Here is a 20,834-nt window from a genome sequence, read left to right on the forward strand (position 1 = left end):
TCATCGCTTTCCGTAAAGCTATGAAAACCATCCTCTTCACATAAGGTCCCTCGTATCAGCATGAATACTATACATATGACCCATTGCATAAGCTGTAATGTAATGACCAAATGCATAAGCTGTAATGATAGAATTATGTCTGTAGTATTTGTAATGTATCAACGACTGCTACTATTCCTGTACCTCTGTAACTAAGCTCTTACAAGTAACAGCGCCTTAATGCCCCTGGGCTGTCTGCACGCTATATAAATATAAATAAATAAACGTGCACGTGCACTCTCTCTCTTACCTGAACATCTAACAACAAGATATAGCCTGCATCTCCAGTAGGTCTCCAGCATTTGTATTTTATTTATTTGTATAGCGCACCAGGCCCAAGGGCAACCGGGCGCATGTTCAAGCTTTAAGAGAAACCAACTTCCTGCACTTTCTAAGCTGTACTCGAAAGATCAGCTAGAGGGCTAGCTCAGAATGCTGCTGAAATTTACGTAGAGCAGCATTCCATTCTCGGAAGTGGGATCCAGATCATCCCGGAAATGCATCACCAGGAAGCCGAATGTAGTGGTAAAGAATCTACATCTACCTAACACTAGAACCCCCGTGCAGCCATTCTGTGGAACGAAAAGAGAGATGTGATTAAAAGTCAATTGAGATCTCATCTTGGTCCTCTTCCCTGGTCGCCCCATGGGCTGGTTTAAGTGGGGGTGGTGGGGTGTGCAGAAAGGAGAGAAGAGGGAATGATTGTACGTTCAATGTAGGGATCGTTTTTCTTGTGCTTGCCACAACCTGATTTTGTCTTGTATCATCCTCTGAAAGGTAATATACACTCAGAGATGCCAGCATTTGAACAAGTGACACGCTGACGCCGTTTTTTGCAGAACAGTGCACAACACTTCGTGTGTCGGCGTGCAGAACATTCCTCCTCAGCACAGCCAGCATTTTAGAAAGATATGGGAACTAAGGCCAGGGCACGTGCGTAGATCTGACGTGATGCTTTAGCGTGCACAGTGTTGCAAAGTGCGATTCTTAAGTTTGATTTAACATTGAAGTTGCTACACGAGTTTGTATGAGTGGGATGGCAGGGAGATACAGAAATATGTTATGCAGAAACAAATTAAAGGTTGGCTATAGCAATGACCTTTTAAGCACCCCTGGTAACAACTTTGGACTCTGCGTGGGGGTGTATGTGGGCGGGGGGGGGGGCGGGTCGATGCGAAGAAGCTTTCAAATGGTGTGTTTTTGAATCCTTCGTTTCAATGAGTCTCTATGGTAACCGTAATTCTTCAAATTTACTGGGTCAGCCTTTGGAGTTGCTAGAGCTTAATGTTGTGAATATGGTATGTGAAACCGTTCTTTATGACTAATGTATGCCCCCCTCCTACCAGCATTGCTCTACGTGTGAACTGGTGTCAATGTGTACCCTGCACTGCTGCCAGGTGTGTGCCTCCACAGATAACGTGGCTGTCCCGGGCCTGCATTCCAGGCATACGTTTGCTTTAACGTGAAATCGTCCCTTTTTCCTATAATAAATGTCCACAGTGTGTATTTTCTTTATTACTTATTTGCTCTGTGACCATCATCTGAAGAACAAGTTTATAGGTCCTTGAAGGCTAATCTTGTGTGCCATCTGAGCACATGTTTTTAGTGAGCCCATAAATGGTATCAACACCTGGATTTTGGGGAATTTACATCCAGGGAGATTAGGTAATCCACCCAGGGTTACTCAGATCGGTCAATGTCGGGATTACAATACTGTTCAGCGAGTCCAATCATGTTCAGACAAAAGGCGTATCCTCCATGACTAAATTGTACAGATATCTCTCTCTCTCTACACACACACACACACACAAAAATTATCTCGGGCACCAATAAAAAAGTGAACCACATTTACAAATGGCTAATCATTCCTTTTGTGAGACTGTTTGAATAGCACCCACGGGGGAGTTGTTTGATAACATGTGATGCAAATTGTGCATTTTAAAGAATATTTATTCAGCAACACTGGTCAAAACTAGTAGGCACATGAATCAAACTAGCACACATTGGCCAAAAAAGTGGCCCACTTGACCAAAAAAAAACGGCCCCACACCAGCATTTTGTGTTTTTGGTTCAGCCTTGGGCCTATTGCCCTATATGCCAGTCCGAGGCTGTACATACACACACGCTCTGGTGCGGAAGCAAGGCCCTTACCTGGATCGGGGCCAAACATTTCTTGATCGGAAGTGCGGGTAGGAATGCAGTTTGGAGAGTCCACACTTAATCGGGTAAACCTAGAAAACCAGAAGGTGGAAGAAAGGAATCTTAGATAAGAGCCTCAACGTGTTGGTTTTCTGCCTAAATCTTTTTAGCCCGGCCATATTAAGCAGGTCTGTGTCTGCCGGTTCGTAATCTTCATGGGGATGTCGGGGATGATGTCCATCTTCCGCCATCGTGGAGTTGCAGTAAACCATCCTGTGCGCTCGCCAATGTTCATTTCGGACGGGCACATCAAGTCACAACAAAATCGGCAAAGCCGCACCTGGGGAGGCCCAGGGGCCACATTGGCCAAGTCCATAGTCTGGGGGCGCCTGTGATCAGCTACTGGCACCTTGGCAGCAGGCCCGTTGTTCCACTTACATCGGGGGGGTACAGGACACCCCCGCATCCGGAAGAACCAGGGGCCTCGTTCTGCAATGGGGCAGGCTCACTGGTGCAGGGTGCTGGCGGCAGGATGACAGAACCCGCTTCTTTCATTTCCCCTTCCACCTCGGGCTGCTGACAAGGTGACACGGGTGATGGTGTCTGGGCCAGTTAGGACACCTGGCTTGGTTCAGAGAGTTCGGTGACACTGAGGGCGCACAAGCACTCCTTACGGAGCCGCAACCCTGCCTGGGTTCTCCATGTGCCGGCGAGAAACTCTGCGAGGATGAAACTGATGGGAGTGGGGGTCATCCTCTAGTGTCCCCGAATTGATGTGCCTTGTGGGCTGGTGGGCAGCACCCTCTGCCATGTTGCTGCGAGGCCGCAGGGCACTATGCCTTCCTTCTTCAGGGCACCGGAGGCTGCCTACAGTTCACGGCTCCTCTAACTGGTCAATGCTTTGCTTCACAAGCTTCACAAGCCAGGTTGGTCATCCTTCCGCCCCTCCACTTGACGCTGGCAGCGCCCCCTCATGGTGGCAAACGGCGGATGCAGTGCAGGAACCAGCGTTCTTATTACCCTCCCTATGTCCACAGATGGTCGGAACGCTGTCAGCCACACAGAATTGCAGCCACACCCCATTAACATCATTGCCGAGGCCACCTCCGCTGTTCATTGCGGCCCTGGTCGTGTTGGGGCACGCCCCCTGCTTCTTCGCGGGCCTCGGTTACCTTCCAATTTATTTTTTCTGCCGCAGCAGGCCCAGGTTCTTGATGGGCTGCCGCGGGCATACATTCGATTTGGCGTTTTTTTTTTCCATTGCAGCGCTTCAACCTCTCGGGGGAGGGGCAGGCAGTTCACCTCTTTGTTGCAGCAACAGCCGCTTCCTCCCTTCTTGGGGGGGGCGCACCTCCCTTCCCCATCGCGGGGTCTGACCCGTGTTCTTCATGTTGCGGCTGGGAGTCGCCGTGCATCTTGTTGCGGCTCTGGTGGGGGCGAAAGGGGGAAGCGCCTCCTCATTGCGGGCCCACCGCCAACCTTTTCCTTCTTCTGCGGGGGAAGGGGTGGGCAGCTCGCCTTCATTTTGTTCCTTGTGGGCCCCGTTGGAGTTGGGACCGCCCTTTTTTTTTCTTGCGGCGCACATAGCCACTCTTCCTTTTCATGGCTCGCGGGTGGGGGAGGGCAGCGCCTCCTCACTGCGGGGCAGCCGCCAGCATGTTCCTTCTCTGCCGGGGGGAGGGGTGCAGATCCACCTTCACAGGGGCCGCCTCAGCTGTTTGGCGGCCCCAGCATTGCCTTAGTACCGCGGCCGACGCCGCTTGTGGTTCCGGGCCGCCTCAGCTGTTCGACGGCCCCCATTCGCAGCTGACTCCACCGTTCTGCTCCTTCCCGACCAACGTCGCACACCATCATGTGGGCACCAGGCGGCCCGCACCAACATGATATGGGGCCCTGGGCCACCCACAAGCTCCACGCCCAGATGGTCGTCCTAGCGCCTGCCCGACACCCGCGGGTCCGGGCGATCCTCGTTGCCATTGTTGAGGGCCTGGATCACCAGGCCCCCACCGGATCTGCACTCCTGCAGGGGTGAGAACCAGAGGGGGCACCCTCTGCTGTCCATTCTGCTCTTTGCGACCCGCAGGGAGCACCCTGCGGCCTCCTGGGCTCTGGGGCACCGGTGTCAGAGGTCCATCAACCCCGGTCCTTGGGACACCCTGGCCGGGGCAACACAATCGCCATGCTCACACAGCAGTAAACATCAATATAGACGGTGTTGCCCAGCAGGGGCACCGTCTTCAGGCCAGACCAACTGGTGGGCCCACGGCACGCTGCGCGGCACCAGCATGGTGCAGGTAGACACAGGAGTCAGGGTTGCATTGACTGCAGAGTCGGAAACGGCCGTCTCTTTTATTAAGTTGGTCGCGGGTGGGGGAGGGCAGCGCCTCCTCACTGCGGGGCAGCCGCCAGCATGTTCCTTCTCTGCCGGGGGGAGGGGTGCAGATCCACCTTCACAGGGGCCGCCTCAGCTGTTTGGCGGCCCCAGCATTGCCTTAGTACCGCGGCCGACGCCGCTTGTGGTTCCGGGCCGCCTCAGCTGTTCGACGGCCCCCATTCGCAGCTGACTCCACCGTTCTGCTCCTTCCCGACCAACGTCGCACACCATCATGTGGGCACCAGGCGGCCCGCACCAACATGATATGGGGCCCTGGGCCACCCACAAGCTCCACGCCCAGATGGTCGGCTACTGCCACGTGACCCATTATAACATCCTGGGAGCTACCATGTTCCCAGGAGGGGTGCCATGCAACAGGTATTAACATACTGTGCGTGTGTGCTTTTTTGTATTGAATTGTGCACTAATTGTATTCAATAAACTTTCTTGAAATAAAAACAATATTTTGCTTCCCCTTTTTTTTTTTACAGTGAAATTAAAACACGAAAATATTTCGACTGGGGTAGGAATACTGCGCACTCCCCCGCCCCCAGGAATTCTTGTTATTTAAGTGTTGCCATCACAAGTGTACTACAGCAAGTGCAAGAATGTCGGTACAAAAACAGGACTACGGGATTTTTCCACATGATTTGGCCAAATGTTATAGTGTGCATCTCAAGTGGATGTTAGATTTGCGGCGCGCTATGTACTAGCTCCTGATTCCCCCAACGCAGCGCGGCTGGGCTGTGCCCCAGAGCATCTCCTGCGTACCACATTTGTCTTACAAGTGCCTCCGTGAAGCACAACCTCACAAAAACAGAATTCATACTTTTTTCACTTCCAAACACGGATATCAGGCATGGACTGGATTCGCGCCCAGCTCACCGTCTGTGCAAATTTACCCGACTTCTACTTTCTCAGCAGCCTTCTGCTCACCAAAAAGTTTACGCCTGCACGGGTTACTTAACGATTGGAAGGACCATGTTACGAGAAGACATTTTGCCTCTCTGCATTTAGGAGACCTGATAAAGACGCCAGGAACATTAACACACTTTACCATGCAATATATGGTTACGAGCAATTAAGATCTCTGGGCTCCAGTTTAATCCCTACAGACCAGGACAACTGCAACAAAGTCGGGGTAAGGCACCAACATATATCAAACCCGGTGGGCTAAGACACAACCCCACGATATGATTTCAAACACATCCACCTGGCCTGATGAGACGTAGCCGGGCTATTCCAACACACATCCACCTGGCCTGATGAGGCGTAGCCGGGCTATTCCAACACACATCCACCTGCCCTGATGAGACGTAGCCGGGCTATTCCAACACACATCCACCTGGCCTGATGAGACGTAGCCGGGCTATTCCAACACACATCCACCTGGCCTGATGAGACGTAGCCGGGCTATTCCAACACACATCCACCTGGCCTGATGAGACGTAGCCGGGCTATTCCAACATCGTGAGACCAATGAACCAGACTGAACTGTTCAACAGCACAGTCCTCAATATCAATAGCTCAAACCACGTGTCAGCAGGTTAACATACATACACTTTTTTGTGTGTTGGCTCCATCTCATAACAGAGGATTTTCTTTTGTCCCAAACTCAAGTTGTTGTCCACATTTTCCTGTTTAGAACACATTTTCCAGTTAAGAATACTAATGAATGAACTCACGAGTGATTGAACAGATTAGATATTCATCATTGTGTGTGTTTAGCTTTAATCTAATTACTTTCGTTTTGTTGTAATCAATTAATGTTAACATAAATATATGACAATTCTATATATAAAAAGAAAATGTGCAACACTATATTCTTGGTATTTGGGCATTACTGATCATCAAACCCAGTTGCTAATTAGGTAAAAAGTGAGAGAAGACTCCTTGACTCTGCGCCAAATATTCAAAACTTGCTGTCTTTTATTTAGGTCAAAGCTCTTGATAACACGTGTTTCAGCTCTTCCAAGCCTTCCTCAAATCTGGGCTGATTATTACAACCACACATATCTCATCATATTAACAATTACCAAATTGTTCAAAGTATTTTCCTCTTTGTTCTTATGGTGTTCCTTTGTCTCGGGATTAATCCCAGAAATTCATCCTAGATCTGCTGAGTCATTCCTTCCAGGAAATGAGAAGACAGCCAACACGAATGACTCCGCGGATCTAGGAGGAATTTCTGGGATTAAACATTTTAAAAAATCAAGCAATGTTAATTCTCTAGAACATGTTTCCCTTCATAGTAATACAAAACAAACACTAACGTCACTTCACAGCAATGTTTTTCTCTCGTAAGTAACTTTGCTAAAGGCATTCCATAATTTGGACTTGTTTCCATTTCACAGTTTCTTTTTTGAGAGATGTTATTTTCATGTTCAGCATCTCCCCTTTTGAACGCTTTGAGCTCGACCCACGCTACCTAATGGTGAGCCTAGGATCACCATTATTAGATCTGTGACTGTTCGGTGGGGGGAAGAGGAGGCGCGGTTTATCCACTATAGCATGTTTCAAAGTGTCTAATAATCGCCACTGCGCTATCAATCTTCTGGGGGCGCTTGCTGGCCCAGTAAAAGACAGGTGTGCCCCAAAAGACATGGAACAATCAAAGACAGGTTTCACTTTGTTTGCGGCTCGTCAATGTAATGTTGTTTATATGATTTAATCGTGGATGATAACCTATCCCACTGACATATCAGGTGAAAACATTGTGACAACAAACCCTGTCTACGATGCAGTGACAACTAAAATCGCCCTAATGTGTGTCATGGGATTGGCACTTGCTGCCCCCGGAATCTGACTGGCCACCCAGGTGTCACCCCCTCATCCTAAACTATGTGTGTGTGCGCACGCGAGCACGTCCTTTATGCCACCCCTGCATAAGTCAGTGCCCCATTTGTGCCACCCAGTCAAAAAAAAAAGTCTGGACATGCCACTGCCCTAATTATGTACAGATCACACAGTTCCTCGGCAGTCATTTATCAAGTAATATCACTCCCGAACCAGGCCAAGCATAGGCAATCCTTGGACATGTTTTATGCATACAGTCTCCATTTATAAATAGAACTTTGCCTACACATTTCCTAGACAGAATTAGTGTCTAGAATGACATCGATTGCTTCTTAGTAAACACAGAACCATGCTAGGGGAGGGGCAGGGTGGGGCGCTATAGCCCGGGTCTTTTGGTTGTAGCGCTGGAAAGAATCAGGTGCTACAACCAACATTCTAGCTAGCCCCGAGTCCCGCCATTAGCTTAGCCCCTGATCTTTTCCAGCCCTAGCACCCCTGATTGACCTGTGTACACTATACATGGATGGGCTCAGACTGTGCTAGAACATCTCCGGGGGTGCGGAGAGGGGCGGGGGGGGGGGTGTATACTTGAAACCATATGCCATGTTATACAGGGGATTTGTGCATCAGCACTGGCAGATAACTCTGTGAGATGGCCAAGCCGTGGACTTGAAGCCTCGTGGGTGCAGCTGAGCACGTCATCCCTTCAAGACAAATAAAATGAGACCCGTCGTGAAATGATAACACTACATTTTATACCTGCCTTTTGAGGCGCCACACGACTGTGGCAACGAGGGCTGCATAAAACGTGTGATATATTGTTGCACGTGTCGTGTGTATACAACGTATCCTTTGATGTGCGTTGGAGTTCCCAGCGATAAAGTCCCCGGTAAAGGAACTAAGCGCTATAGCCAAAGCACCCAAACAACGTCACTTATGAACACGCTTGCACTTCACTCTCTGCTGTTGATTTTAAAATGTACGGGTTTATGATATTTGCAAAAAGTTGGTACGCCTGCTGAAAAAAAGACCTAAGAACCTGCCAGTTAGCGTTCGAAGTCTGCGGCATCTTTCTTTCATGCCTCCAAAGTGTAGAAACATGAGCACCGTTATAAAACTGACAGAGAATACATGGGTTACCCCCAGTCAGTCCGCCCACCGTGCCGCGCGTGTGCTGCTGCGTCTGTCCTCTCTTTTTCGCTCCATTGCTAAATACGGATTTATCCCATAAAGTTTATTTCTGGAAGACAATGGGAGAGGCACCCCTGGAAGGGGGCAGGCGCTGACCCAGCCGTCTCGGCTGTTCAGCTAACCCGGCATGTCGGAAATCTGCTCCCATAAGGCCGCCTGCTTCTGGTCTCGCGCCAGTGACATGCCGTTCACTTACCTGCATCAGCGTGGCGTGCGGCTCGTATTTATCCAGCTGGAGCAGGTTACCAACCAGCGGCCAGGGCGCCGGGCCCGGGGGCAGGTTCAGCTGCTTCTTCTTCTTCCAGGGGGCGACGAGCAGGAGGAGGGCGAGCGCCAGCAGGGCGCCGACCACGAGCAGGGAGAGCATGGTCGCAGCCGCCTCCTGCTTCTTCCTTGACTGAGCTCTGCCACACAGGGCACCTGTGAGAGCCGACTGCAGTCTCCGGCTCCCCTCCCCCTTCCGCAGCAGCACGTACACACGTGGCTAGGCAACCGACTATCTCGGCGGGCCATAATGCTACCTCAGCCGTGGGGCCTTTTTGATGGAGCCTAAATGGATTTTTCCCTTGATGGTGCGCCCAGACGTTTTGCGGGTAGGCATGCGGAAAGGGGGGAGGGGGCAAGCGTCGCCGCAGGAGGGGGAATCCGCAACACGCCCTGAATTCAGATGAGCAGGGACACACCATTACGACCTTCCACATAAAGGCACTTCACATTTTCTCTGTGTCTAGTACATGACTACCAAGGGTGTGTGTTTTAAACAAAGGGTGCACCCGCGCCTCTCCACCGCCTCCTGCGTATCATGTATGTTTTAAATATACGCGCACAATGAGCTCGGCCTCCTTGAAGGCGAGGAATTCCCAAGTGTTGACCCCTATGTATCATTGAGCGCCATACTGCTGCTCTCACCCACGAGCAGAATGGCAGCCTCACCGCGCTTCTCCATGACTCCACAGGACACCTTGTCCTGATCACAAATGAACAAGCCAAGTGCAATTACTGTCATGTTGACGTATCCTGGACGACGGGGGCGGGAGGGACCCGGGGTGGTAAAAGAGGGGAAGTGACGTGGGAGGGGCGGGGCAAGTTAGTTACAGTTGAGGCACGAATAAAGAAGGAAGTTTAATAGCGTCTCTCCGTGTCGGCCTTGCTATTGCCGCGACCTGCATGCGCGCTTATCCCTAGGCCGGGGATACGACAATGGCGACGAAGGTGGGATTCTGAGAGGCAGGTCCCCGGAGACGAGCGCCGTGCATCGACACGCAACAGCGACGAGAACGCCCGCTGACCGAGGCCCACAGCAACCCAGAAGCGAAGGGTGTCGCCGCAGCGTGGGGGCGTCGCGGAACCGGACAGGAACCTGGCAGACAGGACGGAGAGAAGATCTGGGCCGCAACGGTGAGCACGGAGGAGCAGGCGAGCGCACGTGCGCGTGGTAATACGCGGCAGCGACGGTGCCGGCTCAAGCGAAGGGCCAGGCTCACGCCGGAGCGTCTTCAACAGGCGTGGTGCTCATCGATGGTGCTCGTGCCTCATCGCACCACGACAGCGGAAGCCTGCATAAGGAAGCCACGCTCCCAGCGCCATGTCTAATCAGGATGCAAACCAGGGCGCGGGAGCGGCCGGAAATGGGCCCCCAGCACCCGTAGACCAAATGCCAGGTCACGTGCCCTACCAACTGCCGGACACACTGGCCGCCCAGATGCCTGGAGCCTTCGACGTGACGGACACGAGCAACATGGGCCCCAGGTGGACCAAATGGATTCGAGACTTTGACCTGTACATGGGGGCCACGGGGCCAGTAGCGGATGCAAGGCAAGTGTGCCTCCTAAAGCTAGCGGTTGGCTCCGCCACCCGAGATATCATAGACGAGATGCCCCAGGACTCCATAGACTCCATCCAAAAATTAAAGGACGCTCTAGCAGTATACTTCGCACCTCACACCAATGTTGACTATGAAAGGCACCTTTTCCACATCACAAAGCAGGCAAAGGGGGAGACCATGGACGCATATGTAATGCGACTCCGCACAAAACTCAAACATTGCGACTTCGCAAACTATTCGAACACTGAAGCCCTCAGATCACAAATAATATCAGGGTGTGAGTCCCAAACATTCCGCAGGAAATTGCTCCAAAAGTCCCGCACGCTCGAGGAAATACTGGCACTGGCCAGGGTCGAAAGAGCCATTGACTGTCAAGTGGAAAGTTTCGGGAGCACGCCGTTGGGCGAAAGCTTGAACAAACTACATCTAGAGAAAAGGACAGAGGAACTGTTCTGCTACAAGTGTGGATTCGAATATCCACACGAAGGGACATGCCCGGCTATAGGACAACGCTGCACCACATGCGGTGAAGAAGGCCATTTCAAAGCGGTGTGCAGACTGTTCAGGGATCGAGGGAGAGAGAGGCCACGAGATAGTACCACTCGCTCGAGGAGTCGATATGGGGGAACACAGAGCACTCACCCGACCCAAAGTAACACCTCCAACCCTCCAAGTCAACTCGGAAGTGACCAGAGAGAGAAGGACTCTGGCGACGACCGCCAAAAGCGGAGAGAAAGAAGAAGATTTGTGACACGGGCCAAACCCGAAAGAAGGTCAAGACGCCATGTTCGCTATCTAGTCGAACAATCCCTCACAGAATCAGACCCTAGCTCTTCCGGGAGTGATCACAAAAAGAAGGCGTACGTCTACGCGCTAGGAAATCCCACAGCCACCGCTCATAGCCCCACCCTCATCATCAAGCTGCAGGAAAGACCAACGGAATTCCTCATCGATACTGGCGCCACCGTCAACGTGGTGAGTGAACAGGTATATGCCGAACTAAACCCGAAACCAAAGCTCCAGCCAGCCACCGTTGACATCTACGCCTATGGCGCGAAAACTCCTCTCAAGTGCGTAGGAAGGTTCAGCGGGCTATGCCGATACAAGGGCCAAGAGATGAAGGTCCCAATCCACGTCCTGGCCACCGAAACGGACAGTGGATGTGTCCTGAGTTTCAAGGCCGCTGCAGATATGGGCCTGATACACGTCCTATACAACATCATGGTTCATAAGTACATCGACCCGAGTGACATGATCAATAACTTGTACCCAAAAATATTCAGAGGGGTTGGAAGACTCAAAAACCGACAAGTAAAGTTACACATAGACGACTCCATACGCCCAGTAGCCCAGCCCTACCGAGGGATCCCTGTCAACATCCAACAAAAGGTGGAGGATGAGCTACAGAAATTGCTGGAACAGGACATTATTGAGAAGGCCTCGGGAGCAACCACCTGGGTTTCTCCGATCGTCCCTGTCCCGAAGAAGGGATCTGAAACCATCAGGTTGTGCGTCGACATGAGACGTCCCAACCAAGCAATCCGCAGGGAAAGATACCCTGCGCCACGCATAACGGACATGATACATCTACTAAACGGAGCCAAGGTCTTCTCGAAACTAGACCTCCAGAAGGGATACCATCAGCTGGTCTTATACCCCGAGAGTCGCAACATAACCACATTTGTCACCCACGTTGGGTTATTCAGATACAAAAGGCTAAGCTTTGGGGTGTCGTCGGCCGCCGAGATTTTCCAAGCTGAGGTGCATAACATCATAAAGCACATCCCCAACTGCCTCAACTACTCGGATGACATTCTGGTGTTTGGGACCGACGTGAAGAACCATGATGAAACCCTCATGAAGGTGTGTAAAGCCCTGCATGATGCAAACCTCACACTCAACAAGGACAAGTGCGAGTTCCGGAAGAGCACACTAAAATTCTTTGGCCACGTGTTCTCGGAGGTGGGGATGACCCCAGATCCGGACAAAGTCTCTGCCCTGAATGACACAGCTGCACCACTCAACGTGTCAGAACTTCGCTCGTTCTTAGGCCTAGCCAGCTACTGCAGCAGGTACATCAAGGATTTTGCCTCGGTCAGTGAACCGTTGCGGAAACTTACGCACCAGAACGAGAAATTCGAGTGGACCAGTGCATGTCAAGTAGCTTTCGAAACCATCAGGGAGAGGGTTGCTAAAGCAGAAAACATGGCCTACTACGACCCCAACCGGAGAACAGAACTAACAGTGGACGCGAGTCCAGTGGGATTAGGGGCCATCCTGGCTCAAGTTGATCCCAAAGACCCACAACAGAGACACGTGGTTGCCTATGCCAGCCGCAGTTTATCCGCCACTGAACGAGCCTACTCCCAGGCTGAGAAAGAAGGACTAGCGGTGGTGTGGGCATGTGAACATTTCCACTTATTCCTGTATGGAAAGCCATTTCAGGTGGTCACCGATCACCAGGCGCTCCTGTTTCTCTATGGAAATCCCCAAGCCAAAATGCCCCCGAGGATCGCCCGGTGGGGGCTGCGCCTGCAGGATTACGCCTTCGACATTATTCACAGACCAGGGAAGGGTGAAAACCCGGCTGACTTCCTGTCGAGGAGACCGAGAGACGAGAGCAGACCTGAGCCGTCGGTGGCGGACCGCTACCTCAGATACCTGATTCACCAAACCACGCCGGAGGGGGTTAACATAGAAGAACTGGCAAGAGAAACTGAAAACGACCCTGCATGCCACATCATATGTGAAGGCCTCACGTCCGGACAATGGAGAAGGGCTAAAGAGAGAGGTAAAGCGGCAGGGGGCCAGACATGGGAAGACGTGGAACGGCTTCTCCTTGTGAAAGAAGAGTTGGCAGTATCAGAAGACCAACTACTACTCAAAGACTGCAAGCTGGTGATCCCAACAACCCTGCGTGAGAAGGTCATCAACCTGGCTCACGAGACCCATCGAGGCATCGTCTCCACACAGCGCATGCTGCGCCAAAAGGTGTGGTTCCCACGAATGGATGCCCGAGTGGAGGCCGCCCTGAGAACTTGCCCCACCTGCTGCATCATTACCCCAAACCGAAATCCGGAGCCATTGCAAATGTCCGAACTTCCGCAGAACATATGGGAAGCGGTGGCTGCCGACTTCTTTGGACCCATCGAAGGGGGGAAGTATGTCCTTGCAGTGATGGATGAATACTCCCGATATCCAGAAGTCCAGATGATCTCGTCCACGGCCGCACATCATGTCGTCCCAGCACTGGACCACATATTCTCTGCCTACGGAGTGCCCAAGGTACTCAAGACCGACAACGGGGCCCCGTTCTGTGGACATCAGTTTGCCAGGTTTGCGGAATACTTGGGGTTCCGACATCGGAAGGTGACCCCGCTGTGGCCACAAGCAAACGGAATGATCGAACGATTCATGGCAAATCTCAAGCGGGCCTTGCAAATTGCCCGCATCACGGAACAACCATATGAACAGGTGCTTAACCAACTGCTGCGGGACTACCGGGGAACGCCCCACAGCACCACAGGGAAGACCCCTGCCGAACTCATGTTTGGGCGCAACCCTCAAACCCGACTTCCCCAAGCAGAGACAAGTGCACCACGTCCAGCGATGGATGCGGAAGTCCGAGAGCGGGATGAAGCGGCAAAGGACAGAATGAAAGAATATGCCGACGCCCGCCGAAGAGCCCAGACATCCCAAATAAACATAGGGGATGTGGTGGCCGTTCGACAACCCTCGACCCACAAGCACACGCCTGCCTTTCGGGAAGAGCCCCTTCTCGTTACGCAGAAGAAGGGGTCGATGATCACTGCACAAGGCTCCACGGGAGCTATAACCCGGAACTCGTTCCATTTCAAGGAACTCCCACCGCCCGGAACAAGACGCCTGAGTGGAAGGGTACGGGCTCCACCGGAGGAAGAATACAGTGATCAACAAGGAGAGGATCCGTGGGATGCCGACGAATCGGATCAAGATCCAGATACCGAGACGACCGTGAGTAGATCGTCACCCCGGGCTGAGCTGACCCGACCACAGCGAGCTCGGACCAGACCTCGCCGGTGGATCGAGGAAATGGAATAGTGGCTTGCCAGATCATCGCCTGTTGCGATGAGTGTGGTAATGGTTTAAAAAGGGGGGAGATGTCATGTTGACGTATCCTGGACGACGGGGGCGGGAGGCCCCGGGGCGGGAAAAGAGGGGAAGTGACGTGGGAGGGGCGGGGCAAGTTAGTTACAGTTGAGGCACGAATAAAGAAGGAAGTTTAATAGCGTCTCCCCGTGTCGGCCTTGCTATTGCCGCGACCTGCATGCGCGCTTATCCCTAGGCCGGGGATACGACAATTACTTCACTCAGAGTCTCAGACTGACCCAAGCGCACGCAGAATAGAGCACAGCCCTCTTGTATAGGTATAAATATTTTCCTTACCACTCCCTCCCATTAAACTGCTTGTACATCATATAACCAAGCCATCTCCATGTATTAAATCTGTTTCTATATTTGCTTCTATGTCTCCCTTTCATCTAGTCCATAATAACAACAGATTATTGTCTGGACACACCCTGGCGAGGGCACAATACGTTATTAAGACAAGTCTAGGCGCAATAAAACCAGTAAACTGGTGATGGGGGCAGTATAAATATATAATGACAAAGGTATATATGTTAAGCTAGTCGTCAATTTGTTAATTATTTCCCAGACCCTTCCCGCAAGCCCACATTTTAACCTTTTTATCTGCAGGACACAAAGCGCCAAGAGACAATGCAGATGGAAAATGCCACGCTAAAGCAAAAATGTTTTCATAAATAGTTCAAAGCTGTATATGCTAGATTGCATCCATGGCATTTTACTGCATTCTTTAAGTGGCCATGTGTTGTAATGCAATGCTGGGCCATGCTCATACCTGCCTACATTTGAAAATCAAAATTCCTGATATTTATGCCCCGCCCACAGCCACACAAGACTCCGCCCATTTGCACATGGCTCCGCCCACACGTCCAACAGGTAAACTCGGTTGTTGTAGGCTTCAGTTTGCTTACTATAGCATTGAAAATAATTCATTCAATGCTATAGTTAGCAAAATGAAGGCAGTGCTGCCGCCTTCACAATAGTGCTTTCAATCCATGTAATTGGATTGAAAGCACCATTTTTGCGGTGGCGGCGGCTTCTGTTTGTTTACTATAGCACTGAAAATAATTCATTCAATGCTATAGTAAGCAAACTGAAGTCGCCGCCGCCGCAATAATGCTGCTTTCAATCCATGTCACTGGATTGAAAGCAGCATTATTCCTGCTGCAGCGCCGCCTTCATTTTGCTTACTATAGCATTGAATGAATGATTTTGGTAAGCAAAATGAACGTGGCACCGCCGCCGTAATAATACTGCTTTCAATCCAATTATATGGATTGCAAGCACTATTATTACAGGGATCGGGGGTCGCATTGAGCACCGTTTCCGGGTCCCGCCCAATTCTCCATCCGATTGGCTACCGGCGGCAGCCAATCAGGTGGAGAATATGACGGGACCCGGAAAGAATCTCAAAATTCCTGAGATTCACGGGACTTTTCCAGAGACCCGGAGAAATGCTTAAAATTCCGGAGTCTCCGGAAAAATTCCGGAGGTTAGGCAGGTATGGCCATGCTACGCGGTCAGCATTCCATGTTCTTTGAGTCAGTTGGAGAGGGGATGAGTGGCGGTGCGGCCACAGGGTCTGCGCTTCAATAAAGCTTCTTTCACCCCTTACCTCTGTCACCACTGTTATTTCACTGGCGACGAGGGTTGCGGTGGTAGACCCTGACACATCCACGCGTGCATAGCTATGAGCAACGTCAGCCCACAGCAGCACAAGAAAATGAGGCACAGGCAGCAGCAGAGCACTCACGGGCGGCATCCACCCATTGTCTTGGCGGCACCAAGGCCCGAGCACCAGAGTGGGGTAGTTCTGGTGCACATAAAGCACAACCGCTAGAAGGAAGGACCTAGCGACCTTGGTGGACCCGGCAGCCATATTGGGTTGCTTAGCAATGCCAGCAGTAACGTTGCCGTAGCCTCTCCTCACAGCCGTGTACAGCAAAATGAAGCTGGCGGTGTAGCAGGAGAGCATGGAAGGCGACAAGAGAGCACGTAGGTGACTAACAATAAGATAATATGTTACTCCAAGACATGGATTGAAAATCCAGTTGGCTGTGCAGCAAAAGGGCACAAAAGGAGAAAGGACATAAGGCACAGTGACTAGGGTGACCAGATTTTCAAAATAAAAACCCAGGACAGGACAGGCCACCGACATAGAAGTAGGACTACAATTTCGCGGGTCACTGACACAAAAGTAGGACTACATATCGTAGCACTGATAAAGACAAAAAAGGGACTACAAACATAGCACTTATGACAGTGAAGTTTGGGGGCAGCCACAGCATATCAAATGCTGGATTAATGTACACATACCTGTGAAGCCACTATGTGGCACGGTTTTCTGTTTTTAGAGTGAATTCTTGGGGATCCACCTGTACAGGTAGAGCACTGCAGTGGACTGGGGTTATTGTCAACCCAACAATATTTCGCTGTGAGATTAAAGCAAGCATTTTCACAATTGTATACACTTTATGAAGACTGCTGGCCCCCTTGCATCATAGAATGGCACAAAAGTAATGCACCCCACATGCGTATGGCAAACTTTATTGTGGAATTATTTCACCCGAAAAGGTTTTTGGTGATGAAAAGAACTATGCCTTTATTGCAAAGAATGAAAACAGTGAAGATTGAAAACAGTGAAGATAAAAAGCAAGAGAATTGCTGTACACGTTTTATAACTATTATGAGTACTTTGCTGATGAATGTATTCTTTGTAGCACCGATTTGTCTTTCTGTAGCCTGCTATGGAACTCAGAGCAGCTCAGGCTGAAATTAACCCTAGTAACCAATATGGATTTCAAAGTCTCAATGTCCATTCGGTTTCGTTCATCGGTCCATGTATTGTTCATAATTGAAAAGATTCTTTCCACTGGCGCATTTGTGCCGGGCAAGCACAAGACAAACTGGACCATCATGCTCATGTTTTTCATTGTTATGTTCTGCTGTGAAAAATAGGTGAAAACCTCCACCCACCGTTCATCTGCAGACTTTTTTTGCTCGTTCCACTGGGCCAGCCTGCAAGCTGTGTAATTACGCACACAGCTCAGCTCATCAAAAAGCTCTGTGTCATCGAGTTTGAGCCTTCCTGATGTAGACTGCACAAATTGTAGGGAGCCCTCTACATCTCCCCAAACAGGGACACTGTTTAGGAGGACCCAGGAAAAAACGTTCAGTTCTGTGAAGTGAGCGCCCCATTCTTCTAGGTACTTTACACAGCAGTCATAAAAAGAGTACACATATTCGTTGAATTGGGTTTCATTTAGTTGCCCTTGTTCACGGAGGTCATTTAGGAGGCCTTTTACTTTGTTACTCAGAAAACATGCATCACGCCGCCCTATCATTTTCTCCTTCAGCCTCATCAACCTTTGGCCAACATCAATAGCATTTGAGTTTTGCTTTTCAAGAACCTTAATCGTATCATTAAACAGGACTAGCTGGTTCTGCAGGAAACAGAGCCACGCCTCACCAATAGGGTTCTGCAAAAACTTGGTAATGGCTGTAGGGGTTTTTTCCTGTGAGAAAAAGTATGACTTCAGGGCTGGGTACAGTTGGAGCACCCTGTCAAGAGCTGGCAATAGGGACAGCCAGCGTGTGTTACTGGTGCCAAGAAGGCTCTGGTAGTCTATCTCCACAAATTCACAACATTCCTTTAACTGTTCTGTTCTAACAGTATAGATGTGGAAGTATTTATACACTTTCAATATGAAGGATTCTATATCCAAGGGGAGCCCATCAGCAGCAGTTTGCACTGCATTATGCACAATGTGTGCTGCACACCCCACACCAATTAGTTTATTTTCAGGGATTGCCTCCTTCAACTTACAAAAAACATTGTTTTTCCCTGCTCTTGCTTTCCCACCAAAGTTTGTGTTTGTGTTATCCGCACAAAAGGCTATTACCTTTTCCCTTAGATTGTTTTTCTCCAGGGCTTGAAGCAGTTCCCCAAATAATATTAATGAGGTTTCCCCAGGGACCGAGGTGAACTCCAAAATCTTAACTTTCACCCCCTCAAGGTCCTGGAAATATCTGATTACAATTGGGATGAGCTTCACCTCTTTCCTGTTCGAAGCATCAACCGAAACTGATAGACAGGTAACATTACTCAAATCACGCTGGAGATCCTCCATAGCTAAAGGCGCCAGCACTTTGGATACTAATGCTTCTGCTTTTGTACGGGCAGAGGTACATTTCTCATCATACAATTTCCTTATCAATGAGGATGTGCAGTCCATTGATCTAAAGTGCAAAGGCGCAAGCCGCTCTCCCAGGTGGCAGACTGAACAGGCTGTCCCCACTGCGTCCCTTGCCCCCAACTGTGCCCCGGGCTGCTGCCCCATTTGCACGGCCCTAGAAGCGGCTCTATTCTGCATTATCAAGTCGTATCTATTTTAGTCAAATGACAGGTTAAATGAGCTGATGAAACTACTCCTGAAATACTTTAAGCAGAACAGCAGCATATAATTAAACACTTAAGGCATCACTACAAGGGCATCAGCATGATTTACACGGTTTGATAGTTGCAGAGTGCCTTACTGCTATTGGCCAGGCATCTGAGCGCTTTCGATTGTCTGGGAGACCGCTGGACTGAAGTCTGCAGATCATACTAAACAATACACTGCATTGAAGGGGAAGGGCATTACATGATAATTAATAGTAAGATTTCAGGCAAATGGCAAGTTTTGGCAGGGGTAACTTGTTCTGTAACATTATGTTTTAGCAGTTTTAAGGGGACGTCTGTGTGTGGTTCGCTGTGTCATTGAATATTTCGTTGCTGGCTGACATGAGAACAACATTTAGCGTGGAGGCCAGTCAACTAATATGGGGCTGTTGCACTAGAAGGTGCGGCGAGCAGCTTGTACACAGAAATATCCATTCCTCGAACAACTGGTTGAAGTTGTGTGCTCTGCATTTCCATCTTAGACAGTACATTGCATGCATATATGGTAAACATTAAATGATAAACCGTATGTTACCTTTTATATGTTAAAATTGCTAACATTACACTTTGTAAAGTCAGTTAAATTTACAATTGACTCACACAGAGGGAGAGAAGTTACACGGGAAATTGTGCAATACATATATATACTACATACGATTACCCACAGAAATGCTGACATGTTAGTCATTTAGTGATTATATAACTGTTTATTTTTCATTTCTTCTGAAGCATTTTCACATTGTGGTTTTGAATGTGAAATTGCTCCTAAAAATTAAGTATTATGGAACTGAGTGCATGGGATTGATGGGATGACTTGTGGCATATATTTCAAATTGAATGAGGCAGCGTATCCTGCTTTCCCACATGCGCTTCACTGTATGCCACTTTTTTCAATGCAACGTTTACATGTTTGGCAAAGTGAAAGTATGAGCCTGCGCACTGCAGCGCAGGCTCATACTGCAGCGTCGGAGCGGTGTCGTCCGAAAATCGGGACACCAGACACCCGCGCAGCAAAACCCTGGACGGGGTTTGGAAAAAAAAAAAACCCCGGGACCCCGGGACAGGGGGTGATTTCCCCGGACCTGTCCCGGGAAAACCGGGACGTCTGGTCACCCTAACAGTGACTCAGGTGGGTATGCAGAGCAACTTGGTGCAAGTTACACACACTGTGACCTGATCAACTCTGTGCAGCCATGCAGCACAGCAATGCTAGGCCTCCTCAGGCATTTCTATTGTCCCCGGGTGAACCTCCAGTTTTGTGGGGCCTTTGAGTGGATGCTTTTAGGTTGTATATGAGAACGGCTGGAGGTTTGAGATACATCAGTGATGAAAAGGAGGCAGCATTGTTGAATTGCCTAGGGACCGAAGGCCTCAGAGTGTTCAGGCATCTTCCGGGTGAAGAGGTGTACATTCCAGGTGGAGGAGAAGCCGAGTGAGTAGTGAGTTCATAGGAAATAGCTCTCGAGAAATTGGAGGGATGATTTGGGAAGAGACCAAACGTGGTACTTGAACAATACCATTTTTTTTCTACAGGGTACAAGGAGTTAGGGAAGGTATCAATGCCTACGTTATGGCTCTGCATACTCTCATGGCCACTTGCAAGTTTACAGGAGTACAGGTGGAATACATCAGAGACCAGATCATGATATGATATGGCATTTATAACTCGCCTATACATAAGTGTTTCAAGGCGCGATGAAGACGAGCAATTCCAAAGTCAGAGAAAGGTTATGGATAGACAGAGACCCACCTTTGTCCGAGGTAATTGAAATTGCGATAGCTATCAAGGAGTCATGCGCCAGCGTTCAGGTGATCATGGAGAAGACGGACAGGAAATGTCAAGCGGAGTCAATCCAGGGAGTTTTGTCACCACCCAAGAATGGCAGATGCGATGTCAGAAGCAG

The 20,834-nt window shown here is 50.0% G+C and overlaps 1 protein-coding gene across 1 annotated transcript in view; it reads right to left on the reverse strand.

Moving 5' to 3' along the window:
* Nucleotides 1-8,996, reverse strand: part of LOC138582868 (cytochrome P450 2C23-like) — a 294,173-nt gene extending 285,177 nt beyond the window's left edge. The window contains exon 1 of the mRNA XM_069654560.1: nt 8,736-8,996. Coding sequence (XP_069510661.1) covers nt 8,736-8,906 — 171 coding nt within the window. The 5' untranslated portion in view covers nt 8,907-8,996. The remainder of the gene's footprint in view (nt 1-8,735) is intronic.
* Between the last annotated feature and the right edge of the window lie 11,838 nt (nt 8,997-20,834).

This window comes from Ambystoma mexicanum, chromosome 3q (genome assembly GCF_040938575.1).
Source record: "Ambystoma mexicanum isolate Mex_15411 chromosome 3q, UKY_AmexF1_1, whole genome shotgun sequence".
NCBI lineage: Eukaryota > Metazoa > Chordata > Amphibia > Caudata > Ambystomatidae > Ambystoma > Ambystoma mexicanum.